Genomic DNA, 19509 nt, shown 5'->3' with positions numbered 1-19509 from the left:
TTCAAGAAGTAATTTAACTATTATATTCTTCAAAATTTATATGTATAGATTTCTATTTTTATTATATTCTAATTCTTTTTTTTTGAAAAAATTTCATTGAGTGTTTTTCAATTATATTTGTTAATTAATAAGTATGTCATTTATCTTTATAAGAGACTAGCAGTATCTTTTTTACCAAAAAAAAGGCTCCAAATATCCATTATTTAAAGAAAAAAACGATAGTTGTTTGGTAAAAATTTATTTATCAAATGATTATTAAAAAAAATTTTTTTATAAATTTTTTTTTACATATTTTTTGTTGTTATAAAATGTCTCTCTCAAAATTTAATAGTACTATTATTTTATATAAAAGAAAAGAATAACCTTTATTTACATACAAATTAAACAAATATAATTTTGTAAATAAATATAAACTATTTTTCACAATAAATATAATTTTTATTTAAAATTTATTAATAAAAAAAATTTAATAAATTAACAATGTTAATAATATTTAAAAAGTAAATTGTTTAATTTAATTGTTTGTTCATAACATTCTTAATCATGTGCTTGTAAAGTTTTATTTATAACAGTATTTTATTATTTATAATTCAATTGTTTACTACATACTTTATTACTTTTCATTTAATTTAAAGTTTACAAATTTTTATTTAACTATTTAAAGTATATAAAACTTAAATATAAATATTCCAAATTTATGACTAATATAATGTTTAAAGTTATTATGTTATTTTTAAAAAAAATAATAGTTGAAGTTTGCTGAAGTTTACTATAAATAATATTCTATTTAAATTTAATAAAAAAAATTTTTTTATCTTATTTTTTAACAGTTTCATTGTAATAAATTTTAATTTTTTTTACTATAAAGTTATTAAATGTAAAAAAATGTTTATTATTAATCAACTATAAATTAAAGTTGTAAAATAAAAATGATCGTTTTTCTTTAAAATGTTGTCTAGATAAAAAGCCTAATTTAAGATAATTATTAAACTTTGAAAAATTATATTAAGATTTTGAAGTTTTGGTTTAAAATTAACTTTGATTTAAAATAATAATACTTTAAAGAATTTATGCCATAATGGAAAAATAGATCAAAATATTCTTTTACATGCTAGTCAAAAAAAAATAGTGTTATATAATAAGAATTTGAAAATAAATTACAACAGTGCTTTTTTTTAATATATAAATTAAAATTCTAAGTGTTTGCTTCATATTATTAGTCGAACAAAACTGAAGAACTATTTAATAAACATTATTTTTATATTGCCAGTAAAAACAGTGATTGTAAATATTACCAAACAGAAAAAATTTATAGTCGAATGCCATTTACATCTATACCAATTGTAAATGTAAGAAAATTGTATGAAAATAATATTCCAAAAGATTCATTTATTGCAATGGATGATTTTAAATCTCCAAGAAAATTAGTCAGATATTTGAAATTTTTAATTAAAAATAAATCCAAATATTTAAAATTTTTTGATCATAGAAAATTAGGTTGGCAAACAGAATAAATATTGACAGGAAAATGTCATTTATGTCATGATATTGTTAAATTTATTCAAAGTAACAAGAAAAAAGTTTACTTTGATATAAATGATTGATTAGAAAAATCAACTTTTTGTTTACATGATAATTATGTTATTAATTTTTGGAAATTGAATCAAAGAAAATTGAATTTAGAAAATAAATTGTAAAGTTAGTAAAAAAAAATTTAAAAATAAGTGTATAAATAATAACTTGAGTAATAAAAAAGTTTATCAGTAAAAATTATTTTATAAAAACTTAATTTAGATGAAATTTGTCCGATAAAAAATTTTTATTGTTATAGTTTAAATACATATAAAAGTGTTTTGTTGATATAAAATATTTTAACAGTACTAACAACTTTTTGGTGTAAAACTATATTAATGTACCCATAAAATAGTAGTTAAATTAATTTTCATATCTTTAATATATTAAAAAGTTAATGTGACACAAATTTTTTTTGAAATCATATGAAAATGAAAAAGTTTATTTAATTATGAAAGTAATGAAGTAATTTTAAAAAAAATTTTTATATATTCTAATTGATTATGTTTTTAATGATCATATAAAGTGCTTTTTTATAAGCCAGAAAAAAATTCAGATATAATTTTATTATAAATTTTTTTTTTTTAAATTTGGTAAAAAAATTATAAAGTATAGCTAAATATAATTCTTTTTGCATACTTTATAATTATATTATTATAATTATATATAATCATGACTTATAAGATAATCATTTTTCTATTTGTTTTATCAACATCTATTGTTGTCAAAAGTTGTTTTTTTATTGGAAAAACACAATCTGTTAAAGCTAGAGGTCAAGTTTTTTGTAAAACTGTTCCAACTGCAAATGTAATAATTAAACTTGTAGAAAAAGATTATATAACACGAAACGATATTTTAAGTACGACAACTAGTGATGTTGATGGATATTTTAAACTTAAAGGATCATGCAAGCAATTTAGTACAATTGGTAAGAAATTTTTTTAAATTAATAATTAATTAATCAGATCCTTTTCTTGAAATACATCATAGATGTGGATTATATCCACCGAATTGCCATGGTGTTGTTACAATGGAAATTCCAAAAAATTATATTACTGATGCAAGTGAAGCAACAACATGGTTTGATGCTGGTAATATAAAGTTAGGACCGACTGCAAGAACTTTTTCAAGAGTTATTTGTAGAAGATAAATATTTATAAGATAGGAAAATATATAATTAATAACATTAATAGAAAAAAGTTGTTTTGTAAAAATTATTGTATTTAGAATCAAGAAAAAAATAATTTAAATATTTTATCAATTTATAAACAATTCATTTTTTTATATTAATGTAAATGAAATTAACAAAAGTAATTTGTTAATTTTCAATATTAACAATACTATTACTCTATTTTTATAAATAATTATTATTGTATTATGTTAGAAAAAAAAAATCTTGATATAAGATTGTTAATAGATATACTTTTGTGAACAAGTTTATATATTTTTAAATTTTTCACCAACAAATTTTTTTTATCATAAAAAATGTTTTAATGATTTAAGAAAACATTAAAATAAACTTAATAATTAATTTAAAAAATAAAAAATTTTTTTTGTAACTCTTCATTTAAATTTATAAATGTTAACTTTATTATCTGTATATCATTTTAAGAAAAAAATAAATATTAATACTAACTTTAAAATTATATTTTTTACAAGTTATTTTATAAATGTAATAGAAACATTATACTATTTAACAGTTAAATTAAATGTTATTTCATAACTACATTTTTTTATTTTTAAAAAAAATTTTTAGAATTAATTCAATTTTTGTAAAAATAAAGTAAGAAAATTATATTATGTTATATTAGAGAAGAAAAAAGAAAAGTTTTAAAAAGGAAAAGAAAAATAAGAAAAGGAAATTGATATTGAATCGCTAACTGACTCAACTAATATTCTAATTTATTTTATATAATATATTATATTCTCATTATTATATCAACTTAATAAACTTTTTTTTTATTATAATTGTTTCATATAATTTTGATAAATAAAGAGAAGGATATCATAGGAAAAGAATGTCTTTTAAAAAACTCTTAAATCTTAAAGAAACAAAAAAAAAGTATCACAGAGATTTTAAAGATTATCAGAATACTCAAATGCAAAAATATAGTTATAATTAGACATAAAACAATTTATATTAATAATATATAATTTAAATAATTTAAAATAAAATTTCTTAAACTTTACAATGTATATAAATTATTAATGTATAGTACATATTTCTAATAAACTTTTTAAATAGTCAATAATAAATTAAAATGACATAAATAGATGATTGAATGATTAAAAAGATATATGGACATTTACTTTTGATTTATAAAAATTCAATATAAAGTAATTATTGAGTTCTTGAGCATAAACATGAGACTTAAAAATTTTGGAATGAAGTCAAGACTTACTTCAAATAATTATCCTATTGTTAAGAAGAATTTTCAAATTAAATATTTTAAAGATATCTGATTTATTTTTATAATTTAAAATAAAATTCAAATTTTTACAGTTTAGAAAAAAAAATTATCATATTTTTTTTATAATATTATTTTATTTTATCTAAATTATAAAACTTTTTAATTACTATTCATTAAATTAAAGTTACTTTTCATGGTTAAACATTGTTTTATTTTTAAATGAATAACATTAATTATTTTATTAAAAATAAAAATGATATATCACTATTATTTATATTAAGATTAAAAACTGCACACTTAAAACAATTGATTCAACAAAATTTAATTTTATTAATAATTTTATTATCAAAGATGAATCAAATTTTGAAAAGTATATTTTTTCATAAATAGTTAAATATCAGTTGAAAAATTAATAATAAAATATTGAAAATGTATATTTATAAAAGGAAAGAGTAAAAATTTAAAATAAAAAAGAAATAAATAATTTGTTAAATAATTAAAAAAATTTTTAAAGTTATATAATAAAAATATTTTTTAAAATTAGTTTATTGGTTTTAATATTACTTTAGAAAAGTATCATTAGTTGTAAATTAATATTATTTCTTTAAATTTTTTAAAGATAAAATAGGTGAAGATTTACTACTTAAAAAATGTATAAATTATTTAAATGATCAAATAATTCATTTATTCTAATTATTGCTGAAATTAATATCTACCTTTTATTAATTGAAGATATTAATTAAATTTACTATTAAGTATTTCTTTTAATGACAAAATTAAAAATAAAAGTAAAAAAATATATTTAAAAAAAAAATGAAAAATATACTATTTTTAATAGGTGAATTTTTTTTTATTATAATTACAACAATAAATACAGAATATGCTAATTTAACAAATGTAAGAAAGTAATATATTATATTTATTTAGATTATTTAGTATGTTATTATAAGTTGGAATTGGAGAAAATGGGAAGATTTTGGATATTGTGAAAAGTATAAATGTCTCTTTACAAAAGATAGAAAATATTTAAAAGATGCTGATGCAATTTTTTTCAATGATTTTTATAATTCAAAATTAAAATACGGAACAAAGTTAATTAAACGGCCAAAAAATACAACATTATTTGTAAATTCGATAACAGAAAGTTATAGACGATTAAATCACAAGAAAAAGTTAAATAAAATTATTTATCCAAAAAACTATTTTAATTTAACATATTCATATCTACCTAACGCAGATATTGAACTAGCTGTAATAAATAAAAAATGGAAGTTAAATAATATTACAAGAGAGGAAATAAATAAAATTGACAAAAAAATCAATCTTATTTTTAATAAGAAAACAGAAAAAATTATTTGGCTTGTTTCAAATTGCAAAACACCTTCCGGTAGAGAAAATGCAATAAAACAATTAAAAAGGTATATTAAAATAAATCAATTAGGAGAATGTACAGGAAAACGAATTAAATTAACTCCTCATGAAACTGAAGAACTATTTAATAAACATTATTTTTATATTGCCAGTGAAAACAGTGATTGTAAATATTACCAAACCGAAAAAATTTATAGTCGAATGCCATATACATCTATACCAATTGTAAATGTAAGAAAATTGTATGAAAATAATATTCCAAAAGATTCATTTATTGCAATGGATGATTTTAAATCTCCAAGAAAATTAGTCAGATATTTGAAATTTTTAATTAAAAATAAATCCAAATATTTAAAATTTTTTGATTATAGAAAATTAGGTTGGCAAACAGAAGAAATATTGACAGGAAAATGTCATTTATGTCATGATATTGTTAAATTTATTCAAAGTAACAAGAAAAAAGTTTACTTTGATATAGATGATTGGTTAGAAAAATCAACTTTTTGTTTACATGATAATTATGTTATTAATTTTTGGAAATTGAATCAAAGAAAATTGAATTTAGAAAATAAATTGTAAAGTTAGTAAAAAAAAAATTTTTTTTGTGATTCATATGATTCACCAATAATTAAATTATTATGTTGAAAACATTCTTATTTTGGTTTTATTTTTTTTCTTTTTCTTTATTACATATACTCCTTTGATTTTGTTATCAAATGCCACTTTTCTTCTGACATCACAAAATTTTTTATATAAAAAGTTTTTTTAAAATAAATAAATTTTAAAATAAAAATTTTTAGATATTTTACTGATAAACAATATTTTTTTATAGTTTAAAAACATATAAATGTAATTGTTGTTTTAATATATTTGAACAATATTCACAACTTATTAGTTTAAAAATATATATTCATATGTATACAAAAAAAGTAACAAAAAAAATTCTCATATTTTCAATATATTTTAAAATTAAAAAATGTAGTTTATTTTATTGAGATCAATTACTAATATAGATTTTTTTAGCATTGCATTTGATTTATCATAAAAAAATTTTTTGTATAAAAGATAATTTTTATAAAAAAAAAAAGAATTTTCAATAGCTGATTAAAAATAATAAAAACTATTGAAAGTAATAGTTAAAAAAACAAAAAAATATATATATATATATTAATTGATTATGTTTTTTAATGATCATATAAAGTGCAATTTTATTAGTCAGCAAAAAATTTAGATAAAATTTTTTTAAAACTTTTTTCATTTAAATTTTATAAAATATAATTACATATATTTCATTTTGATTAATTTTTAGTTTTTTTATTATAATTATATATAATCATGACTTATAAGATAATCATTTTTCTATTTGTTTTATCAACATCTATTGTTGTTAAAAGTTGTTTTTTTATTGGAAAAACACAATCTGTTAAAGCTAGAGGTCAAGTTTTTTGTAATAGTGTTCCATATAAAAATGTAATTGTAAAGCTTATGGAAGAAGAATTTTTTACATCAAATGATTTTTTAAATGGAACATATACGGATGGTGATGGATATTTTTCAGTTAGAGGAGCATGTAGAGAAATAAGGTCAATTGGTAAGAAATAATTTTATATTATTATTAAAAAAATTAGATCCATTTCTTGAAATACATCATAGATGTGGAGTAATGCCATCAAACTGTTTTCATTTACTTAAAATTTACATTCCAAGTAATTTCATTTACTCAGGACCAAAATCAAGAGTATGGTTTGATATTGGTATTATAAATCTAAAACCAACATATAAAACATATAAAAATTATTATTGTAGACGATAAATATTTATAAAATCAGGAAAAATATAATTAATAACATTAATATAAAAAAAGTTGTTTCGGAAAAATTATTATATTTAAATTAAGATAAAACATAATTTAAATACTTTATCAATATATATATATATATATAATTGACTTTTTTTATATTAATGTAAATGAAATTAACAAAAATAATTTTTTATTTTTAATATTAACAATACTATTACTCTATTTTTATAAATAATTATATTTGTTTTTTAAAAAAAAATGATAATAGAAAACTTATTTGAATATAAAATTTGATCAGGTATATTTAATTGTTTAATTTAAAGATATCAAAAAAATTTTTAGAATGAAGCATTTTTTTACTACTAACAATCTTTTAATTTAATTTTATCAATGCATATATATAATTTTTATCAATTAAAATATATTTTATTTGTTAAAAGTAATATTAAATAACTGGTGTTAATTGTTTTTTAAAATTAAAATTGTTTTCATCTTTCTTATCATTTTAATTTAATTAAATAATTTATATGTAGATAAATAAATTTATATATCAGAAAAGTTTATTTATTGAAAATTATTTTATTTTAAAAAAGGTATTAATAAAATAATGTTTCGAAATTATAAATAATTGAATAATATAATTGTTGATTTAAGCTTTTTCTTGTCTCAATTTATTTTACATTTAATAATTTACCATTAATATTAATTGTATTTTTTTAAGTATTAAATAATATACTAAAATTTGTGATAGATTTTTTTTAATAATAGCTTTGAAACATTAGCTGCAAAATTATTTATTTTTTACTAGTTAAAATATTAATGTACTAAAAACATCATAAAAATCATAAATTAAGCTAATTGTTAATTTATAACTACATATCATATAGCTTCAAAATAAAAGTTTACTGATTGAATTTAATTTTTGTAAAATAAAAGTAAAAAAATAATGTTGAAGAAATTTTATAATTTTTCATATTCTTTGTTTGACAAAGTATATCTAAATTTTAGAGTTTTTTTTTCTTTTAAAAAACTAAATATTTATAAAAACAATTAAACAACTTTTAATTTGAAAAAATTAACAAATTAATTTAACCCAATTAGTATATTATATTTATATTTTAAGATGATCAAAATATTTTGTTCATTATTGAAAAAATGCTATGTTTTTAATTTTTTTTTATTTTAATTCATATAATAATTTAGTTATCACAAAATGTTTACTAAAGCAAAATAAAGTATTTTTTTTAAAATGTAACATATTGTTACTATAAAAATATTGTATTAGATGATAAGTATAGTCTTAGTTATAAATAAACTTTTTTTAATATATTATATCATTATTTAAGTAGAACTTAATATAGTGAATAAAACATTTCGAAATATTTTATCATACTTTGTTACTTAATATGATATGAAACACAAACTTTATTATCTTTTGTATATAAATAATAAATTTAATTTTATCAAAAAAAAATTATAATCAAAGGTTATCAATATGTTATAAAGTAATTTTTCTATCTTTGTTTTAATAATTGATAAAATTTAGTATTTAATATTATTAAACTTGAAATATTTATAAGATATTAAGAATGCATATTTTGAGATTTTTAATATTTTCAATATTTTTAACATGTTTAAATGGTTATAAAATTTTAATATATAATCCTAAATTGGGGCATTCTCATGTTAACTTTATGAGTCAAATGACAAAACTTTTAATAAATGCAGGACATGATGTAACTGTTTTGTCTGCTAAAATTGATGAATCTTTAAAAGATCCATATTATCAAGATGGTAAAATATATTATAGTGATATAGATCGAGAACTGGCTGATTTAGTATCTGGTGAAGAACAAATTAAGCAAATATGGAAAGTTTCAAAAAATCCAGCAAGCAATAAAAAGGTATTATTTTAATTTTTAATATCACAATAATTTTGTAGATTTTTAAAAATTTTCTAAAACTTAAAAGACACATGGGAGAAACAATATTAAAAGATGAAAAATTAAAAGAATTTATTATATCACAAAATTTTGATGCTGCAATTGCAGAAGGTATGTATCCATTCTTATTTGGAGCTTTTAAATATTGGAAGATAGAAACAACAATTTTAACAACATCAACTGCTATGTTTGATACTTTTTATCCAATGTTTGGTATTCCATTTCCGATGTCTTATGTACCGTCAATATTTCATGGATCATCAGACAGAATGTCATATTTTGAACGAGCAACAAATATGTTTTTATATTATTATTTTGTATATTTTTCTGAATTTAATACAAAATATTCTGGCTTGAATGATGTTTTTGATGAGAAATTTGGAGTTGGCTTTTATGATTTTAAAAAAACAATGACTAATGCTTCATTTGTTTTGATAAATTCTAATCCATTTTTAGATATTCCTACACCTAAAAGTCCAAAAATGATTGAAATATCTGGTATAGGAATACCAAAACCAAATCCAGTTTCTAAAGAATTTGATGAAATATTAAATAAAAGAAATAAAACAATTTTAATATCTTTTGGATCTGTAGCTAAAAGCACATATATGGAACAAAAATTAAAAGATGGGATATTGAAAACAATAAAAAGTTTTCCTGATATAACATTTATTTGGAAATATGAAACACCAGAAGATGGTCATGGTTCTGGTATTGATAATTTAATTCTTAGCAAATGGGTTCCACAAAATGATTTATTAAATGATGAAAGATTAACACTTTTTATTACACATGGTGGAATGGGAAGTACAACAGAAGTTGCTTTCAGTAATACTCCAGCTTTAGCTATTCCTGTTTTTGGTAAAAAATTTAATTTTTTTTTTAAATTTTATAATATATATTTATTATAGGTGATCAATTAAGAAATGCAAAATTACTTGAAAGGTTAGAAATTGGATTAACTGTTGAAAAAGAAATTCTTGCAAATTCTGAAAAATTTAGAGAAAAAATATTAGAAGTTTTAAATAATAAAAAGTATAAAATTAATTCTTTGAGAACAGCAGAAATGTTAAATAATAGACCAATATCTTCGGAAGAATTAGTAATAAAACATATTGAATTTGCATGCAGATTTGGACAACTACCACAATTAGATTTAGCTTCTAAAGATATGGGAACTATAGAATATTATAATCTTGATATCATAATTCCTTTTATTACTATATGTATAATTGTTATTTATGGAATTTTCAAATTAATTTGTTTAATTGCTTCAAAAATGTTTTATAATAAGAAAAAAAAAGATTAAATAAATTATAATATTGATATACTTAAAAATGTTATTATTAAATTAGGTAATAATTTTTTTAATAAAAATTGTACTTTTCTTTAAAAACTTTTGATATTTTACACTTCAAAAATTAATTTTCAATTCAAATTAAAAAATTTCCTTGTACAGTATGAATCATTACAACAACAAATTTTCGAAGTTTCATTATAATTTTTATTTCTTTTTAGTAAATCTTGACAAAATACTTCATCATTTTTAAAAACAAACTACTAAAAATTTATAAAAAAAAATAAAAAATACAATACCTGACAATTGTCCTCAAACTTTTTTTTGTCAAATTCATGAAAATATTTGTTAACATAACTAGAAGTTTTTGAAAGACAATCAAGAATATATCCATAAAAATTTTCTTCTGGTATATTAAAAAAAATGTAAGAACATGATTTACATGATCTATTTAATGCTGGTGTTCTTCTAACTGTCAAACTTTGTTTCTCATATTTTTGTAAAATATCACAGATTAAACTACATATTGGAAAAGCCAAATGTAATAATATTGTTTTAATTAGTCACAAAATAAGTTGTTTATTCATTTTAAAAATAAAAAATGATCTTAGAATTGTATTTTTGAATTATATAACTTCGGTATTTTTGTATTTAATAATATTTTTTATGACTAAACTAATAAAATATATATATGATTATCAATAAGTAATGAATGATTTATAGAAAAATTATTTATACAATTATTAATATTAATTTTTTTAAAAATTATTGTCATTGATATTTGTGTTTAAAATATTGTATTATATTCTTACAAAACTAAAATTCTCAATCAAAAAAAATTTTTTTATTTCTATTATAAAATAACTATAAAATATATTNTCCAAAAAAAATCGTTTTTTTTTGTCACATTTTTAAAAGTAAAATCGGAAATCTAGAAAATTTTCAGCCAATTTTTATATCACTGGAGATAAATATTCTAGACCTACATTTGAGTAGAAATCGAATGAAACAAATCCCATTTTCATAAGATAATTATATCTTGAAATACTGCAAAGTCGAGTATAATGAATATTTTAGAAAAATTTCCGTTTTTAGTTATATCTCGCTTCATAATAAAAATAGATACAGACAGCTTTCTAAAATCGTCTTCAATTGAGTTTCCAAGTGAAGTCTACCTTCAAAATATTTTTATATCTTTAACCACTTTCGAGATAAAAAAAAATGGTGACAATGGATTACGCGCGAAAAGGTACCAAGCATTGTATTTCGAGAACTATTGAAATTAAAAAAAAGTTTTCAACGTAGGGTATACCTTAATTTACAAAAGAAGCACAGCGCAACAAGTTTCATGGTTCTGTGACTTTATTAACTTAAGTTATCACTAAATTCTTAAAACCTTTTTTTTAAACATATTTCTTATCATATCTTCATTTTTAGAAGTCCTATGAAGATGTGAATAGGCTTAGTGAATTTCTCGTAAAAAAGTGATCTAGAATCAACTGTTTATTTTTAACATTTACAATATTATCATAGAAATCGAAATTTACAAAAAAATATTCAACAAGTTCGCCCTTCAACTTTGAATCCTTATAACTCTTGAAGTTTCAATTTTTGAATATTGTTGATTATATTCAAAATTCATCCCGTTTCAAGGGCTATCGAATGACTATAGTAGCATATTCAATTTCCAAAAAAAGATGTTTTTCTTTGTTCACATTTTTAGAGGTAAAATCGGAAATCTAGAAAATTTTCAGCCAATTTTTATATCTCTGAAAATATTTATATTATAGCTATAAAAATAAGTATTCTAAATCTACTTTTGAATATAAATCGAATGAAACTAGTCCCATCTTTATAGAATAAGTATTTGCTAAGATACTGGAAAGTCGGAAACAATGAATATTTTAGAAAAATTTCCGCCTTTGGTCATATTTTGCTTCAAAATCAAGATAAATGCAAGCAAATTTTTGCAATCGTCTTTAAACTACTTTTCATATAGGGTCTACCTTCAAAATTTTTTTATATCATGAACCACTTTTAAGATATAAAAAAATGATGACAATGGATTACGCGCGAAAAAGTACCAAGCATAATATTTCAAGAACCATTGAAAATATAAAAATGTTTTCAACATAAAGTATAGCTCAAATTACGAAAGAAGCACAGCGCAACAAGTTTCATGTTTCTGTGACTTCATTAACTTGAGTTATCACTAAATTCTTGAAACTTTTTTTTTAACATATTTCTTATCATATCTTCATTTTTCGAAGTCCTATAAAGATGTGAATAGGCTTAATGAATTTGTCGTAAAAAATTGATCTAGAATAAAGTATTTATTTTTAAATTTACAATGTTATCATAGAAATCAAAATTTACAAAAAAATATTCCTCAATTTCGCTCTCATCTTTGAATCCTTATAACTCCTGAAGTTTCAATTTTCGAATATTGTTGATTATATTTAAAATTCATCTTATTTCAAGAGCTATCGAATGACTATAGTAGCATATTCATTTTCCAAAAAAAGTTGTCTTTCTTTGTTCACATTTTTAGTGATAATGTCGGAAATTTAGGATATTGTCAGCCAATTTCTGAATCTCTAAAAATAGTAATGCTTTAGCTATGAAAATTTATATTCTAGACCTACTTTTGAATAGAAATCGAATGAAACTAGTCCCATCTTCATAGCATAATTATTTGCTGAGATACTGAAAAGTCGGGAACAATGAATATTTTAAAAAAATTTCCGCCTTTGTTCATATCTTGCTTCAAAATCAAGATAAATGAAGATAGATTTTTGCAATCATCTTCAAATGACTTTTCATATGGTGTCTACCTTCAAAATATTTTTATACCTTTAACCACTTTCGAGATATAAAAAATGGTGACAATGGATTACGCGCGAAAAAATACTAAGTCTTATATCTCAAGAACGGTTGAAAATTAAAAAATCTTTTCAACGTAGGGTATACCTAAAATCACGAATGAAGCACAGCGCATCTAATTTCATAGACCTGTGACTTCATTAACTTGAGTTATCACTTAATTCTTAAAACTTTTTTTTAAAGATATTTCTCATCACATCTTCATTTTTAGAAGTTTTATGAAGATGTAAATAGGCTTAATGAACTTCTCGTAAAAAAGTGATCTAGAATAAAGTATTTATTTTCAAAATTTACAATATCATCAAAAAAATTGAGATTTAAAAATAATATTCAACAAGTTCGCCCTTCATCTTTGAATCCTTAAAACTCCTGAAGTTTCAATTTTCAAATATTGTTGATTATATTCAAAATTCATCCCGTTTCAAGGGCTATCGAATGACTATAGTAGCATATTCAATTTCCAAAAAAAGATGTTTTTCTTTGTTCACATTTTTAGAGGTAAAATCGGAAATCTAGAAAATTTTCAGCCAATTTCTGAATCTCTAAAAATAGTAATGCTTTAGCTATGAAAATTAATATTCTAGACCTACTTTTGAATAGAAATCGAATGAAACTAGTCCCATCTTTATAGGATAAGTATTTGCTGAGATACTGGAAAGTCGGAAACAATGAATATTTTAGAAAAATTTCCGCCTTTGGTCATATTTTGCTTCAAAATCAAAATAAATGCAAGCAAATTTTTGCAATCGTCTTTAAACTACTTTTCATATAGGGTCTACCTTCAAAATTTTTTTATATCATGAACCACTTTTAAGATATAAAAAAATGATGACAATGGATTACGCGCGAAAAAATACCAAGTCTTATATCTCAAGAACGGTTGAAAATTAAAAAATGTTTTCAACGTAAGGTATAGCTCAAATTACGAAAGAAGCACAGCGCATCCAATTTCACAGACCTGTGACTTCATTAACTTGAGTTATCACTTAATTCTTAAAACTTTTTTTTAAAGATATTTCTCATCACATCTTCATTTTTAGAAGTTTTATGAAGATGTAAATAGGCTTAATGAACTTCTCGTAAAAAATTGATATAGAAAAATGTAATTTTTTTCTAAGTTTACAATTTTATCATAAAAATCGAGATTTACAAAAAAATATTTTCCAATTTCGCTCTCGGCTTTGATTGCTTATAACTTCTGAAGTTTTAATTTTCGAATATTGTTGATTATATTCAAAATTCATCCCGTTCTAAAGGCTATCGAATGACTATAGTAGCATATTCAAATTCTAAAAAAAGTTTTTTTTTAATTATTTATTTTTTTTATTTACTTGTTTTAGTATAAATAATTTTATTGAAGGAACAATGTAAATTTAAAAAAAATTTCTATTACGTTAGTGACTATTAAATTAAGTCGAAACAAACTATTAAAAATTTATAAAAAAAAATAAAAATTACAATACCTGAAAATTGTCCTCAAACTTTTTTTTGTCAAATTTATGAAAATATTTGTTAACATAACTAAAAGTTTCTGAAAGACAATCAAGAATATATCCATAAAAATTTTCTTCTGGTATATTAAAAAAAATGTAAGAACATGATTTACATGATCTATTTAATGCTGGTGTTCTTCTAACTGTTAAACTTTGTTTCTCATATTTTTGTAAAATATCACAGATTAAACTACATATTGGAAAAGCCAAATGTAATAATATAGTTATAATTAATCCCAAAATAAGTTGTTTATTCATTTTAAAATTAAAAAATGATCTTAGAATTGTATTTTTGAATTATATAACTTCGGTATTTTTGTATTTAATAATATTTTTTATGACTAAACTAATAAAATATATATATGATTATCAATAAGTAATGAATGATTTATAGAAAAATTATTTATACAATTATTAATATTAATTTTTTTAAAAATTATTGTCATTGATATTTGTGTTTAAAATATTGTATTATATTCTTACAAAACTAAAATTCTCAATCAAAAAAAATTTTTTTATTTCTATTATAAAATAACTATAAAATATATTTTAAATTATTTATTAGCAAAAAGGAGAAATACTAATATTTTTAAATTTATGAATCTTTATTGATATTAAAAACTTTTCTTTTTTATTTCTATACAATCAAACAAAGTAATTTTATATTGTTTTAGTTTTAGATTATTGAAGAAAATTTTTTATAATTATTCAAATCAATTGAAATATATCTTTTAAATAAGGCTTACACATTTAAAATGACACTTCTTTTCAAATATATATAGTTTATATATTAAATGTTTTTCTTATAAAAAAAAATATTATATTTTGTTAGTAGATTTATAGAAATAAATCTCTTTAATAATATTAATAATTTTCAATGATAAGTATTAGAAAAATCAAATATATCAACGACTCTGAATACATTTTGTTTATTAAGTAAACACAAAATTCAATTAAATAAGTAATTTATTAACAATACAACATGAATTATTTTAATTAATAATATCTTAGTGTTTATATACTAAACAGTGGGTTAAGTTTAACTTGATTCAATTTCTTTATATAAAATATATATAGTTATTTAAAATTATTTTAAAAAATTTTTTGATTTTTTTTTTCATAAATTTTCAAATTAATTATATTGTATATTTTGATATATTAGTTTTTATGTGATCAAAAAAGTTTATGAAATAAATTTTGAACAACAAAACTTTTAGTATTAAATATGTCAGTTTAAAAAAATTAAAAAAATAATATAAAAATTTTTATTACCAATAAGTTTTAATACTTTAAAAGTTAATATTAAGTTACGATTAATTAATATTTAGTAAAATTAGATTTTTAATAATTAATGTTTAGACATCCGATTAATTCTTGTTGTTTCAACAGTATTACTTTTTATTGGTTTTTTTTTTAATTTTGATAATATATGCTTTTTAACATCATTATTTAATAAACCAACAATAACACCATCCATAAAATGATGAGACATCCAAAAAAGTGATGTTGTTACAAAAAGTAAATTTATATTGTCTAAGACAAGATGAGAAAAAAAATGAAAAGATATCAACATTAAGATAAGAATAATATTAGATATTACGGTTCTTAAAAAAATATCTATATCTGTTTTTATTTTACTACTTTTTTGTGATTTTTGTGTTCTCCATATTGATATACTTTCTGATTTTTTAAATTTTCTTTTTAATAACATTATAGCTGTTATTATATCAATAAATATAATACCGCTTCCAATAATAACTCCATAAAGAAAATCTTGTATATATGCGACAATTGAACAAAATTTAGTTGTTTCATAATTCCATATACGATCAACATACACAAATGAACATGAATCTCCAAAACTAAGAGGAGCAATCATTGCCAAACCAATTATCCAATTAATAATAAGCAAAATAGATGTATGTTTATTTGAAAACATTTCTTTATATTTGAATGGTATGTGAATAGCAATATATCTATTAAATGATAAAATAAGTCTACTAAGTGTTCCTACATAATACCCAAAAATTGTTATTTGTCCAATTCTTTCATTAATAAATAAAGATGGAATATACAAACTTGATTCATAAAATACAAGATAAAAAAAATTTGGAGTTAAGACAAAAACATTTCCAGATATAAAAGATATACAAATTAAGGAATATGGTTGTTTTTTTTTTAATACAAAACAATAAAAATAAAGTGTGTATCCATTAGATAATATTCCTAGAATAACTATTAGATAATACAAAATAACTAAAAATAATAACATTTAAATTAAAAATTATTTTTTAATTTATTTTAATTTTTTATTATAAAATTTATATATATATATGTTTTCTTTTCTAAAATATATAATTATATAAAAAATTATTATTTTTACCATTAGTATTCTCATGAAAGTTAATATACTGTTTATATAAACAAAAAAAAAGTACTAAATGGTGTAATTTCCGGCATATTAAAAATATTAAAAAAGATTGAAAATTAATTTTTGAAAAAAAGTTGCTAAAATATAAAAATATTATAGATTAAACTATTATGTATCAAAACAAATGTATATGTTTAACAATTTTTCAAATCTTTTTAATATTAACAATATAATTTTTTTTATCAGATATAATATACATAAAAAAATATCTTGAAAACAAGAAAGTACGTTTTATAGTACTGTCTACAATCACTCTCCCATAACTAATTATTATTTTTTTTTATATAGAATAACATTTCTGTTTTTTTCTTTTTTTTTATCTTCTTCTGAAAATAAAAGTTTTAATAAAAATATCAAAGATCTTTTTTTTAAATAATAGAAATTAAAAAATCTTATATTGACAGGTAAAATTAAAAAGTAATAAAAACTTAAATAATTTTATATTTTTAAATAAGAACAAAATTAAATTATATATTATGATAATAATAATTTATCATAAAAATATTACATTTTTATAATTTAAATGTCAAAAAATATATAATATTTTTAATTCTGTATGTTCATTTCATATAATGTATTAAGTATAAATTTTAGAATTTTTTAAAGTTACAATATACATAAAATAGGATACTTACAATACAGGTTAACATTTGTTGAAAATTTTTATCACTGATCAAATTTATTTTAACTTTCTTTTAAATAATTTAATGAAAAGTTTTTAAAACTGTTTTTTCTTTTTTTTTTTTGACAATATATTATGTTAAAAAAATTAAGCAATAAGCTCAGATGTTTTTTTATAATTTTATGTGAATATTTAAAAATTTACAATTCAGTAACTTTAATTTCACATTTTTTTTATTTGAAAAATATTATTAATAACAAAAACTGATATTAAAATGAATAAAAAATTATTTAAATGATAATATTTATGTTTATTTATAATTAAAAAAGTTTATTTAACAATTAACACCTCCAGGGAAATTTTTGTATGGTTCAATTTTTAATTCTCTTCCACTTTGATAGAAATTTGAAAATCCATTAAAAGGTATTGGTGATGAAATAACACTTGTTGGCATTCTGAAATACAAATTAGCATCAGGATTGATAACATTTTCTCTTGGGATTTTATTGTAATAATCAGATAATGAAAGATTTTCATTAAAATAAATTTCTCCATTAATAATATAGATAGAAGTGAATAAAAGAAATAATTCAAGTTTCATTTTTTTACTAATTTTTGTAATAAAATTCTTAAAAAATTTCTCTCCTATATACTCATTATTTTGTGTACTTTTATTTGAGTAATCAAAGTATATTAATAAAATAGGTAGTAAAAAGATTTAATTATGCATAATAATATTTTATAATAATAACTAAATATAAACTTCATAAATTTATTTTAAAACAATAAAAAAAAATGAAAAAAAATAACATTTAAACTTTTTTATTACTAATGACTAATTTTATTTTAAGCATACATGTACTTAACACATAAAAAAAAAAGTTTATTATATATTTTAATGATTAGACATTTATCATTAAAAATTAATTATTCTATTTTATTAAGTTCTTAAATTAATATGAATATTATTATTACATAACTTTTTTTTTAAAAAATATGTTTATATGTACTATTTGATAAAATTAAGTAGTACTAAATTAAGTATAAAATTTACAATAATATAAAATTTGTTTTTAAAAAAAATAATTGACAAAGTTTATTTTTTATAGAATAAAAATAATTTTGTAGATGTCGGATTTGTGTAATAGCTATCTATATAAAAATTAAAATACAATATTTAATTAATTGTTTATTTATTAAATTGACTTGGCTGTCGTTTTAAAAAATTTATTTTATTCTTTTTCCATAAATATCTTGATTATCTAAAATTTTTTCCATTAAAATTTTTATTAGAATCAGGTATTATTTTTGATTTTTGATGAAAAATATATTTAGGTTGTTGGTATCTTGGTAGGCGATAAATTACAGGATGTATAACAATTGGGCTCTTGTAATATGGTTCATGATCATACATATATTCTTCAGAAGAGGTAAAAAATAAGACAAATAAAATAATATTTAATAATTGATACTTCATATCTAGTGTTGACTAAAATTAACGTTTACAATTTTTCTTTTTATACTAAAAATATTTTATTTACTATTCCATAAATAGATATATGATAATAAATGTTTTGTAAAAAAAAATATGGATATAACTGATTTTATAAATAATTAAATTATACTTTAAGGAAAAGAATTTTTTATTAAATTACTTTATTTTATTTAATTAAAACAACTTTCTT

The 19509-nt window shown here is 18.9% G+C and overlaps 7 protein-coding genes across 7 annotated transcripts; 5 read left to right on the top strand and 2 right to left on the bottom strand.

Annotated features, from left to right (window-relative positions):
* Positions 1 to 1319: 1319 nt before the first annotated feature.
* Positions 1320 to 1514, top strand: SRAE_2000477350 (Glycosyl transferase, family 10-containing protein; the record flags this gene model as incomplete). The annotated part of the gene is made up of 1 exon (XM_024643693.1): positions 1320 to 1514. One exon carries the CDS (start codon positions 1320 to 1322, stop codon positions 1512 to 1514), a length of 195 nt encoding a protein of 64 aa, XP_024509337.1.
* Positions 1515 to 2244: 730 nt separating this feature from the next.
* Positions 2245 to 2722, top strand: SRAE_2000477300 (Transthyretin-like family-containing protein; the record flags this gene model as incomplete). Its single annotated transcript, XM_024643692.1, has 2 exons — positions 2245 to 2500; positions 2538 to 2722. The coding sequence occupies 2 exons, from the start codon at positions 2245 to 2247 to the stop codon at positions 2720 to 2722; spliced, it is 441 nt and encodes a 146-aa protein (XP_024509336.1).
* A 2074-nt stretch (positions 2723 to 4796) lies between these two features.
* On the top strand, positions 4797 to 5933 carry SRAE_2000477200 (Alpha-(1,3)-fucosyltransferase C; the record flags this gene model as incomplete). The annotated part of the gene is made up of 2 exons (XM_024643691.1): positions 4797 to 4880; positions 4920 to 5933. 2 exons carry the CDS (start codon positions 4797 to 4799, stop codon positions 5931 to 5933), a joined length of 1098 nt encoding a protein of 365 aa, XP_024509335.1.
* A 756-nt stretch (positions 5934 to 6689) lies between these two features.
* Positions 6690 to 7167, top strand: SRAE_2000477100 (Transthyretin-like family-containing protein; the record flags this gene model as incomplete). Its single annotated transcript, XM_024643690.1, has 2 exons — positions 6690 to 6945; positions 6983 to 7167. 2 exons carry the CDS (start codon positions 6690 to 6692, stop codon positions 7165 to 7167), a joined length of 441 nt encoding a protein of 146 aa, XP_024509334.1.
* Positions 7168 to 8849: 1682 nt separating this feature from the next.
* SRAE_2000477000 (UDP-glucuronosyl/UDP-glucosyltransferase family-containing protein) lies at positions 8850 to 10407 on the top strand (the record flags this gene model as incomplete). Its single annotated transcript, XM_024643689.1, has 3 exons — positions 8850 to 9059; positions 9098 to 9959; positions 10010 to 10407. 3 exons carry the CDS (start codon positions 8850 to 8852, stop codon positions 10405 to 10407), a joined length of 1470 nt encoding a protein of 489 aa, XP_024509333.1.
* A 4280-nt stretch (positions 10408 to 14687) lies between these two features.
* On the bottom strand, positions 14688 to 15029 carry SRAE_2000476950 (Hypothetical protein; the record flags this gene model as incomplete). Its single annotated transcript, XM_024643688.1, has 2 exons — positions 14688 to 14702; positions 14742 to 15029. 2 exons carry the CDS (start codon positions 15027 to 15029, stop codon positions 14688 to 14690), a joined length of 303 nt encoding a protein of 100 aa, XP_024509332.1.
* Positions 15030 to 16119: 1090 nt separating this feature from the next.
* On the bottom strand, positions 16120 to 18425 carry SRAE_2000476900 (GPCR, rhodopsin-like, 7TM domain and 7TM GPCR, serpentine receptor class x (Srx) family-containing protein; the record flags this gene model as incomplete). The annotated part of the gene is made up of 2 exons (XM_024643687.1): positions 16120 to 16781; positions 18173 to 18425. The coding sequence occupies 2 exons, from the start codon at positions 18423 to 18425 to the stop codon at positions 16120 to 16122; spliced, it is 915 nt and encodes a 304-aa protein (XP_024509331.1).
* Positions 18426 to 19509: the final 1084 nt, after the last annotated feature.

Source organism: Strongyloides ratti, assembly GCF_001040885.1.
Source record: "Strongyloides ratti genome assembly S_ratti_ED321, chromosome : 2".
In the NCBI taxonomy this organism is placed as follows: Eukaryota; Metazoa; Nematoda; class Chromadorea; order Rhabditida; family Strongyloididae; genus Strongyloides; species Strongyloides ratti.
This window is presented reverse-complemented; position numbering and strand designations above follow the sequence as displayed.